Source organism: Narcine bancroftii, chromosome 6, assembly GCF_036971445.1.
Source record: "Narcine bancroftii isolate sNarBan1 chromosome 6, sNarBan1.hap1, whole genome shotgun sequence".
NCBI classification, from domain to species: domain Eukaryota; kingdom Metazoa; phylum Chordata; class Chondrichthyes; order Torpediniformes; family Narcinidae; genus Narcine; species Narcine bancroftii.
In genome coordinates, this window is record NC_091474.1 from 247,075,563 (window position 1) to 247,096,803 (window position 21,241).

Consider the following 21,241-nt stretch of genomic DNA (forward strand, 5'->3'; position numbering starts at 1 on the left):
GCTACTAGGATGTCCTTGCTGATGCAGCAGACAGAGTGAAGGTGCTCAACGAAGTGATACCCCAGTCTGCATTTAGTCTCCCTGATTTAAAGGAGGCTGAATTGGAAGCAGCGGATGCAATAAATGACCCCTTCTGATTTAAAGGTGAAGTGTTCTCTGGTGAGACTACACTTAGAGTATTGTGAACAGTTCTGGTCACCTTATTGCAGGAAGTATATGGAAGCTATGGAGAAGTTGCAGAGGAGATTTACCAGGATTTTACCTGGATTGTAAAATAAGATTTATGAGGCAAGTTTAACAGAGCTGGGAATTTTTCTTTGGAGCGTAGGGGATGAAAGGAGACTTAATAGAAGATTATCCCAGAGCAGGAATAGCAAACACCAGAGGACATGAGTACAAAGTGAAGGGAGGGAAGTTTAGGGGAGACATCAAGAGTAAGTTTTTTTATTCAGAGAGTTCTGGGTGCCTGGAATTCCTTGCCAGGGATGGTGATGGAGGCTGAAACGTTAACGGCATTTAAAATATTATTAGACAGACACAAGGATGGAATATAAAAGGAATATATGGGTCAGCACAACATGAAGGGCAAAGGGCCTGTACTGTGCTGTACTATGTTGCTTCACTTGGAAGAACTCTGTGGAGCCCCAAATAGTGGTGAGGGAGGAGGTTTAAGTGCAAATAAATATAGCATAGAAGTAGGTATGAAAGTAAAGATTTGTGGGATGGGATGAGTGGACAAGGGAGTCACAAAGGGAGCAATCCCTCTGGAAAGCAGAGAGGGGAGCAGGTGGTACCTCTAGTGATGGAATCTCATTGTAGGTGGCAGAAATTGCAGAAAATAATATGTTGGATGTGGAGGCTGGTGGGGTGGAGGTATGGACAAGAGGAACACTGTCCTTGTTACTTCTGGGGGAGAAGGTGCCAGGGCAGAAAATAGAACACAGAACATTATAGCACTGAACAAGCCTTTTCCCATGATGTTATCCTGACCTATATAAACGTTCACAACTACCTAATCCTTCCCTACCTCACACCCTTTACCCTTTTGTTACATCCATGTGCCTATCAAAGAGTCGTTTCTATGTCCCAATTGCACCAGGCTCCACCAATTCATTCCAGTCATCCACCACTCTGCATAAAAAACATATATCCAACATCTCCCCAAAACTTTCCTTCATTCACCTTATTGTTTGCTATTGTTTTGCAAGGAAAAATGTGCTGCCTGTCACCCTATCTATCCCTCTTACATACTTCAATTAAATCACCTCCCACCCATTGTCGCTCCAAAGAGAAAAGCTCTGTCAGCCTTGGTTCATAAGTCATATTCTTTAATCCAGGCAACCTCTGCACACCCTCTAAAACTTCTATAAGACCATAAGACAGAGGAGCAGAAATAGGCCATTCAGCACTGTCATTTAATCAAGAGCTGATCCATTTCCCACTCAGCCCCGCTGCCTGGCCTTCTCTCCATAGCCTTTGATGCCCTGGCTAATCAAGAGCATATTAATCTCTGCCTTAAATACTCCCAATGACCTGACTTCCACAGCTGCCTATGGAAACAAATTCCATTGATTTACCACCTCTCACTGAAGAAATTCCTCTGTTCTAAGTGGACTTTCTTTAATTCTGAGTTGGACCCTCTTGTCCTAGACTCTCGCACCATGCAAAACAGTCTTTTTACAACTACTCTGTCCATTCCTTTTAACCTTTGAAATGTTTCAATGAGATCCCTCTCCTAAATTCCAACAAATACAGGCCAAGAGCTGTCAAGTGTTTCTCATTCCCAGAATCATCCTTGCGAACTTCCTCTGAACCCTCTATATCCTGAGGCAACCAGAACCGAACACAATACACAAAACCAGAACTCGAACCAGAGTTTTATAGAGCTGTAGCATTAACCCTATTTCTGAACTTTTGTACTCTATACCCAGCTAAAGTGTGCCAAACACCTTCTTTACCAACTTAGGCAACTGAGTTTCCATTCTCTTGATGGGCATGATTGTCAGGTTAGATAGAATGGACTGAAGGGCTATGCTGTACAACTTTATTTTCTTTAGAGCAGCAACTATTCTGTGATTCTAGAGTATTTGAAAGTAAAGGAAAACATTGAATTGCTCTGGGAAGAGGGCTGGGGAGTGGGAATCAGATTATTCTTATAGATTGACATGGACAACCAAACCTTTTCTAAGATTCTAAGATTTCAAATTTTGCATTTAATAAATGAAATGATTTCATTTAATTATTTTGGTGCATGCTTTAAGTAATTCTGTCTCATTGAAATTGCAGATCACTGAAATGGTTGACACAGTGAAGACCTTCTCAGCTTTGCAGAATTCAACAATTGAAGGAATAGAAATCATGGCAATCAAATTCCACAATATTTGTCTGAATCTGAAAAAAAACCATTATGACATTCTGAATCCTCGTAAGAAGGAGTTTAATGCAGACTATACTACATTTATGAAGCAAATATCTGATTTAGAGGTAATGTTATTGCATTTCAATTTTTATTATATATATTACTCACTCACTCTCTGTTTTTACTGTGGTAAAAAATGCGAGGACTGTGAGACTTGGGGCAGTCAATGGTAATGTTCTGAAATCAGTCAGTATTACAGTTGTGGAAGTTCTCTCCAATCAGATGGTATTAACATCAATTTCCATTAAACCTTTCCTCTGAGTCTTTCTGTTTCCCTCTCCTTCTACATCCTTTCCTCCAGCTCCCCACTCAAATCCCTTTCCTTTCTATTCAGAGAGCTGCTTCTTCCCCATCATTTCTCGGCTTTTATTCTTTTCTACCCTTTCATCTGTTGACCTGTTGGCCTGTTCTCCCTGCCCATTCCTCTCTCATTCCCCACACCTTTTTATTCAAGCACTTGCCTGCTTTTTGCTGATACCTTGACAAAGGGGTCAGAACTGAAAATGATGATCACCATTTACTTCCTTTAGATGCTGAGTTTCTCCAGCACTTTTGTGTATTGCACTATAATCCAGTGAAGTTCTATTGGTAGAACTTAGAAACAAGAAGGGAATCATCACTTTGATGGGACTATATTATAGGCCCCAAAATAGAGTTGGATGAGCAGCTGTGGAGGGAAATTGCAGATATATGTATGAATAACGGGGTAGTATAACTGGGAGAATTTAACTTCCTGAATATTGACTGAGGCACCCATAGTACAAAGGATGTGGAATTTGTTAAATGTTTCGAAGAGAACCCTCAATTATTGATGGTCAAATACTAGAGAAAGTGCAACATAGGACCTCCTCTTGGGGAGTGAGATAAGAATTGACTGAAGAGACAAGAAGCACTTGGGTTTCAGTGACCATAACTGTATTAGTTTTAATATAGTATGGAAGAAGATGGTATTGGTCTGCAAATTAAAGGTCTTAATTAGAGCAAGGCTGATATTAGAACAATTAGGCACCACTTTGTAGAAGTTGGAAAAGATATTTGTAAATAAGGACATCTGGAAAGAGGGATATTATTAAAGGTGAGATAGTAAGAGTTCAGGCACTGCATGTTCTTGTCAGGGTTAACTTAAAGAACCTTGGCTGATAAAGATTTTGAGGATCTGGTGAGGAAAATCAGTCGTGTCTGATTTAAAAAGTCTGAATCAAATGAATCCCTTGATGAGTACAAGAAATGTAGGAGTATGCTTAAGAAGGCAATCGAGGGGAAAAAAGAGGACATGAGATAGAACTGACAGGCAGGATAAAGGAGAATCCCAAAATATTCTACAGGATATTAAGTTGACTACAGAGAAAATTAGTCCCTTTAAAGATGATCAAGGCATTTTTGTGTGGATCTTCAGGAGGTGGGTAGGATTTTGAACAAATATATCTCATCAATTTTAACTGGGGATGATGAATTGGCGAGGTGCTGAACCATATTAGAACTACCAGGGAGGAGGTCTGAACAGCCTTGGAGTGCATTAAATTGGATGAATTCCCAGGCCTGATGAAGTACATTTTCACACCTTGTGGGAAGCCAGGGAAGAATTGTGAAGTCCTTTGCTTAGATCAGGGGTGTCAAACTCAAATTCACGGAGGGCCAAAATTAAACACTTGGACTAAGTCGAGGGCCGAACTAAATATTTATTGAAAATTTTCAACAACATCTGCATGTTTTCTCTTCTTTCAACATATGTAATGTTAAACTTTTTCTTATTAAAATAAATGTTTAATAATAGTTTTGGATAAACTCTTTCCAGAAGCATTAACAAATGAGAAATAAAATATTCAATAAATAATATTTCTCTATAGAGGATTTGTCAAATGTTGCTAGTGTGCTGTCGAATATTAAAATCTGAGGGCTATTGAGAATGTGGGAGAATAACATGATTCCTGAAACAATCAAATGGGTGACCGATTATGGGCATGAACTCTAGCAGGGTTATTTGCCATGCCCTTTTTCCATTGGTACAGATATCCTTTGATTTATACACTTTTCAAGTTTTATGCCTAATGAGCTTGTATCCAGGTGCAGGACCATTTTTAACCAGGAATATATTTATCACTGAGACATGAAACTATTGGAAGATCGTTTTATCCTGAGATTAAAGTTCATAATACTTACTCAGGCCTGTGTGCGGGAGGGCGGGGTTTGCGGGCGATCGGGTTGGACAACGACAGTGCGGGGGCATCGGCTCTCACTGCAGGGCGGCATCTCGGCGGATCAGCGGCCCCGTCACCGTGAGTCGCGGATCGGCCTGCGGCAGGGAGGGGGAGTGGGCAACGGTCCTGGCGAGGTCAGGCCCGAGGCCTCCGGTTCCGGGCACTGGGAAGCGGTCTTGGCTTCCCCTGACACCGGCCAGGCCCCAAAACCAGAGTCCACGGTGAGACCCTGCAACGTAAACAGAGGAGGTGGGGGCGATTAGCGGGCTGACGCCAATGCATTCTGGGATTTGTGCATGCGCTATACTGGCGCAGCGGCCAGCGGGCCACCTCTAATACATTTTTGAAATGATCTTGCGGGCCAAATATAATTATATCGCGGGCCAAATTTGGCCCGCGGGCCAGAGTTTGACATGTGTGGCTTAGATACTTGAATTGTCTTTAGCCTTGGGTGAAATGCTTGAAGAATAGAGGATTGCTCATTGATGTGCCGATATTTAAAAATGGCAGGTAAACAAGAAATATCCAGATGTTGGAGTCTCGTGTAGGAGACAAAAGTTTTCCATTTACAAACATCAGCAAGGGCAAACCAGTGGGCTTGATATCTGTGGTGATATGACCACTAGCCTACTGCAGGTGACGATCTCTGTACCTGCAGGAAGACCACTTAAGTACTGACTCCATCTGGCCGGTTGTCAATCAGTCGACCCGATTATAGCCAGTCACTCTGGAGCCACCACAGCTGAAACTGGTGTATACAGACTTTTAGCAGAATAAAGCCTGTAGTTTTGTGTGTTCGTGTAATTGGAAAATTGCTGAAGGGGATTCTGCGGGACAGGATCTACTTGTATTTGGATAATGGGAGGTAGTCAAGCATGGATTCGTGCGTGGTAGGTTGCCTCACAAATTTGATATTGTTTTGAAAAGATGACAAACAGGATTGATGAGGGCAGTATAATGGGTGTGGTATGTATGGATTTTATATCCCCAGCCATCAGAAATGTTTTGAAGGTCTGTAAGAACATTGCTGGAATTGAAAACCTTTCAAGCTGTTTCTCAGCAAAGGCAACAATGTATCAAATAAAGCCTGGAACAATACAAAAACAAGCCTTGCTGTAACCAACAGACTGTCGAGCACACAAGGCCAATAAACACAGTACTGGGAGGCTTTGGAAATGCTGTTGAAGTGAAGCATCAAGTAAAACTGAAAAGCAAGAGTCGGCTCCCCCCTCCCCCTTTCTAGTATTGTTTGTCTCTGGAGAAGAAAACTGAAGACCTGAGATCACCATTGCTAAACCAGCGTGTAAGAGTGTGAGCGCTGCTGTGAAAATAATTCTGACGTAAAGTCCACACACTGTACAACAGGCTTAAACTTGTACACACCAGCCTTAGTATCTTTACTTGCTCCACATGTCTGACTGTCCCCGAAGGGGCAAGCTTGAGTCTTTATATGGGCTAGTGATTGACAACTGGCATGTGGCCTGCAGGTACAGTGGCTGCCCCCTGCAGTAGGCTGGTAGGAGGGTAGTAGTTGTATCACCACATAGAGAGACTTAAGGAATTGCACAGAAACATGGCTCACCGTGAACTGTCCAGACTCAGCCCTTCAGCCCAAAAGGTTCCCCCATCGCATGGACTGCACAGAATAAAGGAAGAAGCGGCACTTTCTGCTGATGATGAACTCTTTGCGAGCTGCTCCTCTCATCTGAATTCATCTCCTTTCACCTGACTGCAGTCTACGTACCTCCACAGGCAGACATTAAGCTTGTACTGCAGGATTTAAACACTGTGATCAATAAACACCATTCTTCATATCCCTATGCTTTCTTAGTCATTGTGGGGGATTTAACCAAACCAGCTTAGAAAAGGTATTCCCAAACTACCACCACCATGTTTCCTGCAACACCAGGGGATTGAACAATTTCAGTCACTGCTACACTACCATCAAGAAAGCCAAGATTGTTGGGTGAGTAACTGGAAATGATGGAGATCATAAATCTAGATAGGTGGTGCTAGAACAACAATCTTGCTCTCAATGTCACCAAAACCAAGGGGCTTATTGTTGATTTTACGAAGGAGAGGCTGAGGGACCACATTGATGGGAAGGAGGTGGATAGAGTCATAATCTTTGTTTCTGGAGTTCATAGCTCAGAAGACTTTTTCTGGAGTCAGCACATTGAGACAACACCTGCTCCTCTGGTTAGTGCACAAAAAGGCACACCATACCAGACTATAGTCAAAACATGCAGACGGTTGCTTCATTGAGTGGCATTGGTCTTCTGCCTTCTCTTTGAAATTGCTCAGTCCCCTTGAGCGCTGTGAGACCTTTAACTCTTTTGATTGTATCTTCATTGCTTTCTTGAGCTATCTCAAAAGATGCTGCAATGATCTTGTCATTTGAGAAGCTGAGAGGCTGCCTCTTATAATTACCACAGATGGTATCTGTATCTCAAATTTAGGAACATCAAGTCCCGCATCTTTATTATTAGAATATAGACCTCATCTGCTGTCTCTGGGGAAAGATAGAGAATCTTTTTGCAGTCTCCTTAATTAGACTGTCCAGACAGTTTTGCAAGGCCTCTGTTAATGTAAGATGAAAGTAGGCCCTTGGAACCATGTGGTTCTTCAATACCTCAAACTTTTGTATGGGTTCGATTTAGGCTTTTCATAAATTTTGCAACCAGCGTTCAAGTTTTATTTTCCAATTTTCCATGGTGCCCCTGCACCATGGATCCACTCTCACACCAAGAATATTTTCTCTCTTTCTGAGTGGAATGTATCCGACTTCTGATTCATCAAAACCCATTCATCACGGCTGCTATAGAGATAGATCATGTGGAAACCTCTTGTTTTCTCAACATTCATTTTCAGTGCTGTGGCAGGATTTTGATGTTTTTCACCATTCTTTCATAGGAAGCATTTAAGATGGCAATGTCATCACCAATGGCTAGGCCTGAACAACTGGTCAAGCCTTCATTTGTTGTATTTTGTACTCCCATGTCTTCTCTCTCTAGAGTGCAAATTATAGAGTCGATTGTGATATTAAACAGGATGGGTGATAGGAGGTCTCCCTGCTTGACACCCCTTTTGATCTGAAAATGCTCAGAACCTTGAGGAAGGGCTCAGGCTCAAAACATCGGCAATATTTCTTTCTCTCCTATGAGCACTGCGAGACCGGCTGAGTTCCTTCAGCATCTCAGTGATAGATGCTGGTGACCACTTATCAAAGTTCTTCAGTAGATCTCTATCCTCAGTTTTCTGGATCAGGATTGTTCTACTGGTCTTAAGGCATCTTGGAATAGAGCCCACTTTTAACCACAGGGAATGAGTTTTGGTCGTATGCTCTCATTGTAGGTTGTTATTCTCTGCAGGTCCTTTTGTAACCCATCTGGAACTGGAGGACTGTCTTCCCTGATCCCTTTAAGTGCGATTTCCACATTGTCAACCTTGATTTTTTTTTGAGGAGCAACTTACCCTCAACCCTTCCACAGTAGGCTGCCAACTTGTTCAGGTTTGCCTTTTTATTCGCTATACCCAGTCTACTGAGGAATCGATTAAATTCTCCCTCTTTATTGAGGGGGCATTCCTGTCATGTGGGAACTCCCATCATTTGTTGCCCAAGTCTTTTTCAGTCTTTCTTAAACATAATTTGGATGTTCTTATATTTGGCTCGTTTCCTGGCATACCTTTGGGGGTTACTGGAGTGTCTATTTAGATTTAGACATACAGCATAGTATCAGGCCACTTTAGCCCACGTGTCTGTGCCAATTTACATCCAATTAACCTACACACCCAATAGATTTTGAATGATGGGAGAAAACTGGAGCCCTGAAGGAAAACTCACACAGACATGGGGAGAACATACAAACTCCTTACAGCACGCGATTCAAACCCTGGTTTCGATCACTGACACTGTAAAAGCATTGTGCTAACTGCTATGTCAATCATGCCACCCAGTCCCTTGTGAAAGAAACTGTCTTTGTGCGCTTTGTAGCAGGCTGTTTGCCATAGTCTCAGAGAAGATCTAAGATGATATTTTTAATCAGACTGATTCCCATGGTGAAGTTGTCTTTTACCCTTTTGATTCTCAACAAACTTCTTGCCAGTTCTACCTTATCCTCAATATTTCTTCTCTTCGGGTTTCCTCCCAAAGGTAGGGGTGCCATGGGTTTTTGTGGGGAGACAGTGTCACTAGTTTCTTCAGCTTCTTAAGCTATATGTTCAGCCACCTCAGTCCGATTCTGGGGTGCTGTCTCTGTGGGCTTATTAATATCCTTCTCTTGTCAGAGATTTCCTTATTATTGGTCTTTGTTGTTAAGAGCGTGGCAATCTTGATGTTTACTCTCCTCCCTTCCATCAGTTTTGCATTCAGTTCCAACAAGGCTTTAAGAATCTTGTCTACTTTGTCTTTTGACTAGAATTTTCTGATTAAAAAATTCACTTTGTTTTTTCTCAATTCTGATGTCTGATCTTTGTGACAAAGGACTCCTTGCACACATCGCAGACAATATTTTTCCTCCTGTGCTCATGGCCCCATTAATTCCTATAATGGAGTGCAATGGTATGCTAGTCCTAAATCCTACTGCACCTACAGCAGGCTGTTTCATTGTCTGGATTTGGTGCTGTTTTCTCAGATGTACCTGGAATGTACCCAAAATAGGATAAATTTTCTTGCAGCCTTCTTGGATACATTTGAGTCTCCTGTGCTCTGTTTAATTGTTTCCAGGATCTGGGCTTTGCTGGCAAGCCTAACACCTAGAGTCACAGTCTTAAAGGACAGAAATAATCCCACGAGTCTACCATGACCGTGCCATCCATCAAATCCCCATCCATACTGATCCTATTTACCTGCACCTGGTCCATAGTCTTACAGTGCCTTTTATGCCAGGAAACTGCATTCAGCTTTGTTCTTGCGTTGATCAGAAATGTGTTGAACTATTATTCTGTCTTGACCCACTGACCTGCACCCAGTCCATAACCCTCCATACCTCTTCCATCCATGTACCTGTCCAAATTTTCTTATGCGTGAAAATTCAGCCCATACTTCAGCTGGCAGCACATTCCACACTCTCACCACTCTTTGTGTGAAGAAGTTCCCCATAAATGTTTGCCCTTTCACCCTTAAACCTTATCCTCTGATTTGTATCTTACCGAACTCAATAGAAAAAGCCTACTTGCATTTACTCTGCTTATGCCCCACGATTTTGTACATTCGATCAAATCTCCCCTCATTCTTCTACGCACAGTGGAATAATGTCCTAGCCTTTTTAACTTTTCTGTTACTCAGTTCCTTAAGTCCCAGCAACATCCTAGTAAATCTTGGCTGCACTCTTTCAATCCTATTGATTTCTTTTGTGTAGTTAGGTGACCAAAACTTTACAAAATACACCAAATTAGGCCTCACCAATGTCTTATACAACTTTACCATAACATCACAACTCCTGTACTTAAGAGTCAAATCAAGTCAAGTTTATTGTCATCTGATTGTACAAGTACAACCCAATGCAACTGCATTCTCCAATCCTTGGTGCAAAACATGCAGGCATATGGGGTGATATGATTGTAAGCTGGCCTGCCCTCCTGCCTTAGCTCCTCCCTTACTCCTGCCGATGTGACCCCGGTCCATAAAGGTTGAGTCCCCTCTCCTTCCTACTCCTTTTCCTAGCCTGAACCCGGGCCAGCAGTCTCTAGCTCAATAAAGCCTATCGTTTCCCTCAATCTTCTGTTTCCGTCATTATTGGGGCTACCGATAGCGCCCAACAATTTATTGAGCTAGATTTTTGGAACTTTCCAGTTATGGAGAAATTGCTGTGCCCTGAATGGCTGAAAGTAGACCCCCAAGTCCTGGGTGCATCGATGCTCTTCGAGCAGTGGGTGAACTGCTTTAACAACTTCTTCGACGCCGCTGCAGAGGTGGTCGACTCGGGACAAAATGAAGCTCAAGATCCTTCAGGCATGAGTCGGCCAGAAGGCCTATCTGACCATCCAAGGCAGCGCGACCTACACTGAGGCAATGGCTGAGCTGCGGGCACTGTATAAGCCGAAGGTGAACATGGTTTACTCCCGTTACTTGTTTGTCCCGGAGACAACAGCCTGGTGAGTCCACTGAAGAGTTTGTTCAGTCCCTGGTTTGGGGGATCCCACGGGCATGATATCACTGACCCAGTGTATGGAAGAGCTGATCAGAGACGCCTGCGTGTCGGGGTTGAGGTCTGACTACATCTGGCAGAGACTCCTTGAGGAGGACCCGCTCCCACTCAAGGCTATCGACTTGATCAGAACTCTGGTTTCGGCCCAGTGCCATGCGGTGTCGATCGTGGGCAGAAGCAGGCCATCTGTGTACGTTCCACCATAAGGGCCGTCGGCCTGGGACTCAGCGTCGAGTGTTAGCGACCCGACCGTGCAGGCAGGCCAGGCATGCAAGGAGCCTCTGCCCTGTGAAAGGAGCAATATGTTTGGGCTGTGGAAAGAAAGGCCATCACCACAAAGTCTGCAGGTCCCAACCGCAGTCCGCGAGCAATGCAGCGTGTGTTCCTGAAAAGCTTCCAGCGTTGACCGCGTGCACAGTGAGGCGAGCCCCATCTTACCGGCCATCGCTCCCAACCTTGGCACCTCAGCCTACTGCTCCAATGACATCACTTCCAACTGCCACAACTCCACTTCCGCCTTCTTAATTCGATGCTGCGAGGTCAATGTGGAGGTCGCCATCTTGGGCGGGCCTCCCCACTGATGATGACAAAGAAGAAGCGCCAGTCTTAGCTTCATTGACACCCGATCTTGAACTCAATGATGCAGATCAATGTAAATGGGCATAAAATGAATTGTCTTTTCAATAACGGCAGTACGGAAAGTTTCGTCCACCCCGACTTGGTCCAGAGACTCTCCCTCCTGATCTGACCCATGACCGGGATGGTTTCAATGGCAGCAAGGGACCAACAGACCAGTATCCAGGGATATTGTGTAGCGTCGCTGATGGTGGGGGTGTGGTGGGGAAGTGTTATAACGACTTTGTGTTAATTATGCCCTGCCTCTGCGCGCTGATCCTCCTAGGCTTGACTTTCAGAGTCAGTTTAGGAGCATGACGATGGCATTAGGAGTCCCCCAACCACCCCTGACCATCCACATCCTGCAGTGTTCGGATGTCCATCCCCGACTGGAAGCCCAGCCCTCGGTACCGTCCTGTGGCCCCAGCACGGCCTCCGGCACCGTCCAGTGGTCTCGGCACTCAGCCCCCTCCACTGTCCTGTGGTCTCACCACCTTAAGGGTGCCCCCTCCATCACTGTTCACAAACCTCACTCCAGATTGCAAACCTATCACCACCAAAAGTCAGCGCTATAGTTCAGAGGATAGGCAATTTATCCGGGCTGAGGTTCAGCGACTCCTGACAGAGGGGATCATAGCCCCTAGCATTAGTCCCTGGAGAGCGCAGGTCCTCGTGGTCAGAGGGGTGGGAAAGCCCCGGATGGTAATTGATTACAGTCAAACCATCAACTGCTTCACCCAGTTGGATGCATACCTGCACCACTGTATAGCCGACTTGGTCAATAAGGTCGCCAGGTACAGAATTTTTTCAAAAATTGATCTTTAGTCAGCTTACAACCAATTTCCCCTCCGTTCAAGAGATCGAATCTATACTGCATTCGAGGCTGATGGAAACTCTTCCATTTCCTGTGGGTATCCTTCAGTGTTATTAACGGTGTTTCTGCCTATGGACCAGATGGTGGAGGAACACGGGCTGACGGCAACATTCCCTGACCTCGACAATGTCACCATCAGCGGCCATGACCAGCAGGACCACGACGCAAAACTCGCAAAGTTCTTGCGTACGGCCAAGTCACTCAACTTGATGTACAATAAGGACAAATGTTTTTTTTAAACTTTATTTATTCGTTCAAAAAACAAATAATATATGACATATACAACAATTAACCATAAACATGAACGTTATTTTTTTTGTATAGAAAAAAGAAAAGAACCCCCCCCTTCAGCCAACTCTCCTAAGGAGAGCCATAAAGAAAGAAAAAAGAAAAAATATTAAAGAAAAATTAAATATACATATTAACATCTAATCAATGTAAATTGAAATGTAAATATTCTGAATATAACAACCACATTAATAAAAAAATTATAATTATCACGCAAAACATACGTAATTTTTTCCATTATTAAACAATATTTCATCTCATTATGTCATCTATTAATATGAATCATATTTGTATCTTTCCACGTACTAAAAACAACAAGGACAAATGTGCGTTCAACACGGAGCATCTGGCCCTTCTTGGATGTGTCGTGGCACATGGTGTCATTGCCCCCGACCCTGACCGCATGCGACCACTTCTGGAGCTTCTTGTCCAAAACACCCTGAAGGCACTAAAAGGGTGCCTGGTGCTATTCTCGTATTATGCACAATGGGTGCCCAACTATGCTGATAAGGCCCACCCCCTAATTCGGTCAACCACCTTTCCATTATCGGCGGAGGCCCAGGCCGCTTTTAATCAAATTCGAGGAGACATCGCTAAGGCCATGATGCATGGCGTGGATGAATCCGTCCCCTTTCAGGTGGTAGGCGATGCCTCAGATTTCGCACTGGATACCACATTAAACCAGGCAGGCAGGCCGGTAGCATTTTTTCTCTGCACACTTCACGGTCCTGAACTCCGGCACTCCTCCGACGAGAAGGAGGTGCAAGTGATCATTGAGGCAGTGCGCCAAATGGCACACTACCTGGCCGGTAAAAGATTTACCCTGTTGACTGATCAGAGGGCAGTGGCCTTCATGTTCAGTGCCAAACAATGGGGTAAAATCAAGAATGACAAGATTCTGAGGTGGAGGATTGAGTTATCCACCTACAACTATGACATCTTGTACCGGCTGGGTAAGCTCAACGATTCCCCCGGACGTGCTATCCCGAGGGACGTGCACAGCGCACATCTTGACCATCTCCAGAACCTGCACGGTAGTCTGTGCCACCCCGGAGTCATGAGGTTGTATCACTTTATCAAGTCAAGGAACCTCCCGCACTATGTTGAGGATGTCCAGTCCTCAACCAGACGCTGCTAGATCTGCGCCGTGTAAGCCCCAGTTCTACCGGCCAGAAAAAGCACACCTCATCAAGGCCACCCGCCCTTTCGAACAACTGAGCATCAATTTCAAGGGCCCCCTCCCGACTACAAATAGGAACGCCTACTTCCTGACGGTGGTGGACGTATTTTCCAGGTTCCCCTTCGCAATCCCCTGCCCGGATATGACCTCAGCTACAGTCATTAAGGCCCTGAACAGTATCTTCACTCTTTTCGGGTACCCCGACTATATTCATAGTGACCGGGGGACCTCGTTCATTAGTGAGGAGCTGCATCAGTACTTTTTGACCAGAGGCATAGCCACCAGCAGGATCACCAGAGGTAATAGCAAGTTGGAAAGGGAGAATGGCACCGTCTGGAAGGCGGTGCTCCTGGCCCTTAGGTCCAAAAATTTGCTTGTGGCCCGCTGGCAGGACGTCTTGCCCGAAGCTCTCCACGCCATCCGGTCGTTACTGTGCACCGCTACTAACACCACCCCGCATGAACGCCTCTTTGCTTTCCCTAGGAGGTCGGCGAATGGTTCTTCCATCCCTCCCTGGCTGACAACCCCAGGGCCGGTTCTCCTTCGGAAGCACGTCAGAGGCCATAAGACAAATCCACTGGTTGAAGTGGTCCACCTCATACATGCAAACCCTCAATACGCATTTGTGAGATACCCGGATGGCCACGAGGACACTGTGCTCATATGAGACCTGGCAAGGGCCGGAGACCCCGAGACTGTCTTGCCAGCTACTGACCACGCCACAGACCTGATGGTGATACATCCGAGCACGGTCCTGGAGTCCAAGCTGCCTGTCTTGCCACCAGATGTTCAGGCTTCTACTGGTCATGCAGCTGCGGAGGACCCCCCAGCACTCCAGGAGTCCACTGCCAGGACCCCAACCCCCACAGTTCCTGTAGCAGATACTCCCCCATCAACCTCCTCTCCAGAGGAGCGCCCTACGGGACACGTCTTTTCCCCGGTGGTCCGGCAAACAGGGGAGGCCGTCTGTGCGGCTCAACTTCTAGCCGGTGGGGGCGTCTGCTTCTCCGGCCACTTATTGTTAAATACTGCTGTACTGTGGAATTGCTGCTGTTATCGCCCCTGGTTTTGTTGTTTACCAGTGGGTTCTTTTTAAAAAAAGAGGGGGCGAATGTGGTGATATGATGATATGATTGTACGCACTGGCTGGCCCGCCCTCCTGCCTTAGCTCCTCCCTTAGTCCTGCCAATGTGACCCCGGTCCAAAAAAGTCGAGTCCCCTCTCCTTCCTGCTCATTTTCCCAGCCTGAACCCAGGCCAGCAGTCTCTAGCTCAATAAAGCCTATCGTTCCCCTCAGTCTTCTGTCTGCGTTATTATTGGGGCTACCGATAGCGCCCAACAGCATTTTTTTTTCTTTGGCTTGGCTTCGCGGACGAAGATTTATGGAGGGGGTAAAAAGTCCACGTCAGCTGCAGGCTCGTTGGTGGCTGACAAGTCCGATGCGGGACAGGCAGACACGATTGCAGCGGTTGCAGGGGAAAATTGGTTGGTTGGGGTTGGGTGTTGGGTTTTTCCTCCTTTGCCTTTTGTCAGTGAGGTGGGCTCTGCGGTCTTCTTCAAAGGAGGTTGCTGCCCGCCAAACTGTGAGGCGCCAAGATGCACGGTTTGAGGCGTTATCAGCCCACTGGCGGTGGTCAATGTGGCAGGCACCAAGAGATTTCTTTAGGCAGTCCTTGTACCTTTTCTTTGGTGCACCTCTGTCACGGTGGCCAGTGGAGAGCTCGCCATATAATACGATCTTGGGAAGGCGATGGTCCTCCATTCTGGAGACGTGACCCATCCAGCGCAGCTGGATCTTCAGCAGCGTGGACTCGATGCTGTCGACCTCTGCCATCTCGAGTACTTCGACGTTAGGGATGTAAGCGCTCCAATGGATGTTGAGGATGGAGCGGAGACAACGCTGGTGGAAGCGTTCTAGGAGCTGTAGGTGGTGCCGGTAGAAGACCCATGATTCGGAGCCGAACAGGAGTGTGGGTATGACAACGGCTCTGTATACGCTTATCTTTGTGAGGTTTTTCAGTTGGTTGTTTTTCCAGACTCTTTTGTGTAGTCTTCCAAAGGCGCTATTTGCCTTGGCGAGTCTGTTGTCTATCTCATTGTCGATCCTTGCATCTGATGAAATGGTGCAGCCGAGATAGGTAAACTGGTTGACCGTTTTGAGTTTTGTGTGCCCGATGGAGATGTGGGGGGGCTGGTAGTCATGGTGGGGAGCTGGCTACCCAACAGCATACAAGCAGACATAACGCACAGACAAACAATACGTATGCAAAACAAGTATTATCTGTACAAATAAATAAATATTGTTGCATGAATATAAGAGTCTTGGGTGGTTAGTGTGAGCAGTTCCTTTGGTTGTTCAGCATTCTCACTGCCCATGAAATCAATTCTGTGCTTTGATTTATGAAGGCCAATATGCCAAAAGCTCTTTTACAACTCTATCCATCTGTGATGCCACTTTCAGAGAATAATGTATCTGTAGTCTCAGATCCCTCTGATCTTCTACACTTCTCTATGCCCTACCAAAAAATAAAAATGATTTTCAAAAATATGTTGCATTACCACATGGAATCAGACATATAATATTAAATTTCACTTTTTTACATTTATTCTCTGTTGTTTGCACTTACACTTCCTGAAGAATGAAAAAGCAGAAAAAACTTCAGGAGCTGCAATGCTTGTGTAACAACTAATCCTCAGGGCTATTGTACTCTATGTGTAATATGCTCCTACATATGAAGTAATGGGGGATTTAGGACTGAGAAGGAAAGGATCGACAAGAAATTGTTTTGGAAGTTTGAAGGGATTGACAATAAACAGGTATGCTTTGAATGAAATAAAAGAGTGACAAAGACCTCTGATAATTTGTGGAAATATTGCAAGTGAAACTCATTCAAATTTAACTTCTTGTTTTATAATCTTTCAGAGCCTGCTTGGTGATTTTATGAATGGTTGTTTTACTAAAATTATTTCTTCACAACATTCTTTACAACTTTTGAACCGGTAGGTCTTCAATCAATTGAATTATCAGTGATAATTAATGCAGGAATAATTTAATTGACCAATTTACATAAATTGGAGATGGAAATATTATATTGTTAATCTTTTTTTCACAAAGTAAATAAAGTCCAGTATAACAGCAGGAAAGATCGTTCCTTTTGTTCTGATCAAGTTTGAAATGTAGTACGAGTTGTTCTAGTATTAGAAAAAGGAATAACCTTAAGAATGCATCTGGCTCTGACATAGGGAATCCAGTTCATGGAACCCCACCGCCCACATGCTTCCACATCAGCACCTTTCCATCACAGAAATATATTATTTGAAGCAAAAATCAATCTGCTGGATTAACTTACCAGGTTGAGCAGTATTAGTAGGAGAAAAGGAACTACTGATATTTGTTTGGAAATCTTCATAAAGACTGAGAGTGCAGAGAGGAAATAGCAAGAATAACGGACAAGTTTGGGGTTGGTGAACCATGGAAGGGTGAAAGATGCTACTTGACCTGCTGAATTCTTTCAGTAGGTTTTATGCTTCATATTCCAGTATCTCAAGACTCTTATATCTCTATAATTATTTGGAGTTTTGCAGCAGATTGATCTATGTTAGAGGAAGTTTTGGGTCTTTTATCCGTCTCATCACAGTTTGTTACCAGAATATTGATAAAGTCATTTGATAAAGATTTTGGTCAAAATTGATCCCAAGTTTTAGATGGTGGTGGCATGAGACCAGATGCTAGGATCTGGAGCACAAGATGTGAGATGAAGCTCAGACCAGGTGACTGCTGAACACCTGTGGAACGGTCATCTTGAGCTCTCAATTTCAAACCATTTAAACTGCCCTCCCTATTCTCACATGAAAACCTGTGTGTCCTCTGCACCCTCCATGATCAAGCTGATGGCCTCAGCTTGTGACCCGAGGAACCACATTTCATATTCTTTCAAAATAGTCTACAATGTCATAAATGGCATAAATATTGAATTCTCCATTTTCAGGTAACCTGTTCCTTAATCTTCTGATTCACCGAGATTATCTCTCTCTCTCTCACACTCACGCACAAACACACACACACACACACACACACACACACACACACACACACACACACACACACACCACCTTCTTTGCTCCTCCAGCAACCCTGTTTCTTTCAACTGTTCCTGGTTCCATTAGTCTTTTATTGACACATGCAACCCACTGGGTCCTGTCCCTTTCCTCACAGTTCCCATCTGTCCACAATCCTCATTGTGTTCCTTTCTTATCAGAATCTGTAATCTGCAGCCACTTGTTGTCTAATTAACAGTTCCCAGCCTCTGACACTTTCTTCACGCTTCCCTTTCCTTACTTACCTCCATTAGTCCATCAACTCCTCCTTTCCTGCTTATTGCTTCCTAGTTCCTGCTTTATCCCTCCCTCTCACCTCTTTACACTGGCTATCTTCTCTTTACACTTTGTGTCCACAGATGTTGCCTGAGGTCTTTCATTTTTTTGAATTTAAATGGCGGAGTCTTGACATTGCCTTGCCATTGAACTTCAGTGAGAAGAGTTAAGACTCTATTGTTGAAGTTGGCATTGTCTGGTGCTTGACCAGCATTAATATTATTTGGTACTTACCAGCCCACACCTGATTATTATACAGCTATCGCTGCAAGCATGTATGAATGAACTGCTGCTTTATCCAAAATGGACATTTTCAGTTTCAATGAAAGGGAGAGGCCAGAGAGTGGTAGTGGATAATTGTCTGTCAGGTTGGAGGCCGGTGACCAGTGGTGTGCCTCAAGGATCTTTATTGGGCCCATTGTTGTTCGTTATATACATTAATGATCTAGATGATGGGATGGTGAATTGGATTAGTAAATATGCAGACGATACTAAGATAGGTGGAATAGTGGATAATGAAGAAGGTTTTCAAGGATTGCAGAGGGATTTGGGCTGCTTAGAAAAGTGGGCTGAAAAATGGCAGATGGAATTTAATGCTGATAAGTGTGAGGTGCTTCATTTTGGTAAGAAGAATCAGAACAGGACATACGTGGTAAATGGGAGAGCATTGATGAATACAGAAGAGCAGAAAGATTTAGGAGTACGGTACATCGTTCCCTGAAGGTAGAAACTCACGTGAATAGGGTGGTGAAGAAGGCTTTTAGTATGCTGGCCTTTATCAATCATTGCATGGAATATAGGAGTTGGGAGGTGATGTTGAGATTGTATAAGACGTTGGTGCGGCCTAATTTGGAGTTCTGTGTGCAGTTCTGGTCGCCTAATTGTAGGAAGGATATAAACAGAGTGGAGAGAGTGCAGCGAAGGTTTACCAGAATGTTACCTGGGTTTAAGCATCTAGAGTATAGGGAGAGATTGGACAGATTAGGTCTTTATTCTTTGGAGCGTAGAAGGTTGAGAGGGGATTTGATAGAAGTATTTAAGATTATGAAAGGGATAGACAGAGTGGATGTGGATAGACTATTTCCGTTAAGAGGAGGAAAGTTTAAAACAAGAGGACATGAGTTAAGAATTAAGGGGCAGAGGTTTAGAGATAACATGAGGGGGAACTTCTTTACTCAGAGAGTGGTAGCCGTGTTGAATGAGCTTCCGGGAGAAATAGTGGTGGCGGAGTCAATTGTATTATTTAAGAAAAGGTTGGGACAGGTATATGGATGAGAAGATGATGGAGGGTTATGGGCATTGTGCAGGGATGTGGGACTAGAGAGGGGTGTTTGGTTCGGTGCAGATTAGAAGGGCCTAATGGCCTGTTTCCGTGCTGTAATTGTTATGTTATGTTATGTTATGCTATGTTATCACATTAAGGTAGGAATTGTTGATAAAGCCACAAAGATGGTTTCCTGTATTCCTGTGGAAATAAAGACCACTGTAGCACAGAAACAGACCCTTTTGACCATCTCATCCATGTAGCTATCCAATCTTCTTTTAATGGTTGAGATTGAACCCGCATCCACCACTTCTGCTGGCAGCTTATTTGAACACACTCACCACCCTCTGAGAACAGAAGTTTCCCCTAATATTCCCCTAATACATTTTCAACCTATGATCTCTAGTTCTTATCTCTTCAACCTCAGTGGAAAAAAACCTGCTTGCATTTACACTATATATATATATATAATATACCCATCTTAATTTTGTATACCTCTACAAATCTCACTTCATTCTCTAATACTCCAGGAAATAAAGTCTTAACCCATTTAACCTTTCCCCATAACTCAGTACCTCAAGTCCCTGCAATACCCTTGTAAATTTTCTCTGCACTTTTAATGTTATGATATCTTTAGTGCAGGTGGGTGACCAAAACTGCACATAACGATCCAAATTTGGCCTCATCAATATCTTATACAAATTCAATATAGTGTAGCTGACCGCTACAAAGAAACACATACACACAGTGTGGCAGGTTAAGCTCACTCCTTTATTAGGGCAGGAAAGGCTGCTTTTATACTGTTCAAGTTCCCTGTTTTTGCTGATTGACTGAGTCATCTATATGAATATCAAAATAGCGGGTGGAAACATCCATACATATGAATGCCCATATTCCCTAGCCTGTTTCTGCTGAGTTAGCTGGGCAGCTTGACCAATGCCATTTTAGGGCTGTTGGTCTGATGCTGCCCCAGCTTCTACCCCTGCCGGTTCATTGTCCTGGGAGTCATTTTAGCAATCTCTGTTCACGTCTGCTGCCACGCGATGTGCTGGCCCGATCTCAGCAATTACGGGCTGCCACATGACCTCTTCCCCCCAGAACTGGCATTACAGTCTATAGTGTCTGTAGGTAGAGTCCTCAAAGTCTTGTGTGGTGCTGGTGTCTCCACGGATTCAGCTGGGTCTGTTTGGGTGGGCTTGAGTCTATCTGTAGAGAAGACCTTTGGTTTACAACCAATATCCAGCTCGAAGGTGGCTCCTTTGTTCTGGATGACTTGAAAGGGACCTTCATATGGCTTCTGCAGTGGTGAACGATGGGGTCCTCTGCATACAAACACATACTCACAGTCCTTGAGTTCCATTGAGATTAGGAGAGATAAATACAAGAGGATATGGCTTTAGAGTGAAAGGGGAGAGGTTTAAGGGGAACATTAGGGGGAACTTCACAGAGAATGGTGGGAGTGTGGAATGAGCTTCATTTTGATGTGGTGACTCAAATTCGATAGATGCAAGAATGGGAGCAATCTGGAAGGTTATGGAATGGAAGCAGGTGATTGGAACTAGCTGAACAATGGTCAGCACAGACTAAAGGCCTGAATAGCTTGTTTTTTTTGTGCTGTAGCATTCGGCGGGCAGCAACCTCCTTTGAAGAAGACCGCAGAGCCCACCTCACTGACAAAAGACCAACCAACCAATTTTCCCTTGCAACCGCTGCAACCGTGTCTGCCTGTCCTGCATCGGACTTGTCAGTCACCAACGAGCCTGCAGCAGACGTGGACATACCCCTCCATAAATCTTCATCCGTGAAGCCAAGCCAAAAGAAAGGAAGGAAACATTCTATGGTTCTGTTTGCAGTGGGAGGGGAACCGGAATGCCAGAGTA

General features: G+C 44.4%; 1 protein-coding gene across 1 annotated transcript in view; it reads left to right on the top strand.

Annotated features, from left to right (window-relative positions):
* The window catches only part of LOC138737386 (dynein axonemal heavy chain 8-like), a 446,335-nt gene that overhangs the window by 208,783 nt on the left and 216,311 nt on the right, over positions 1 to 21,241 (top strand). The window contains exons 14-15 of the mRNA XM_069888133.1: positions 2,287 to 2,484; positions 16,647 to 16,723. Coding sequence (XP_069744234.1) covers positions 2,287 to 2,484; positions 16,647 to 16,723 — 275 coding nt within the window. The remainder of the gene's footprint in view (positions 1 to 2,286; positions 2,485 to 16,646; positions 16,724 to 21,241) is intronic.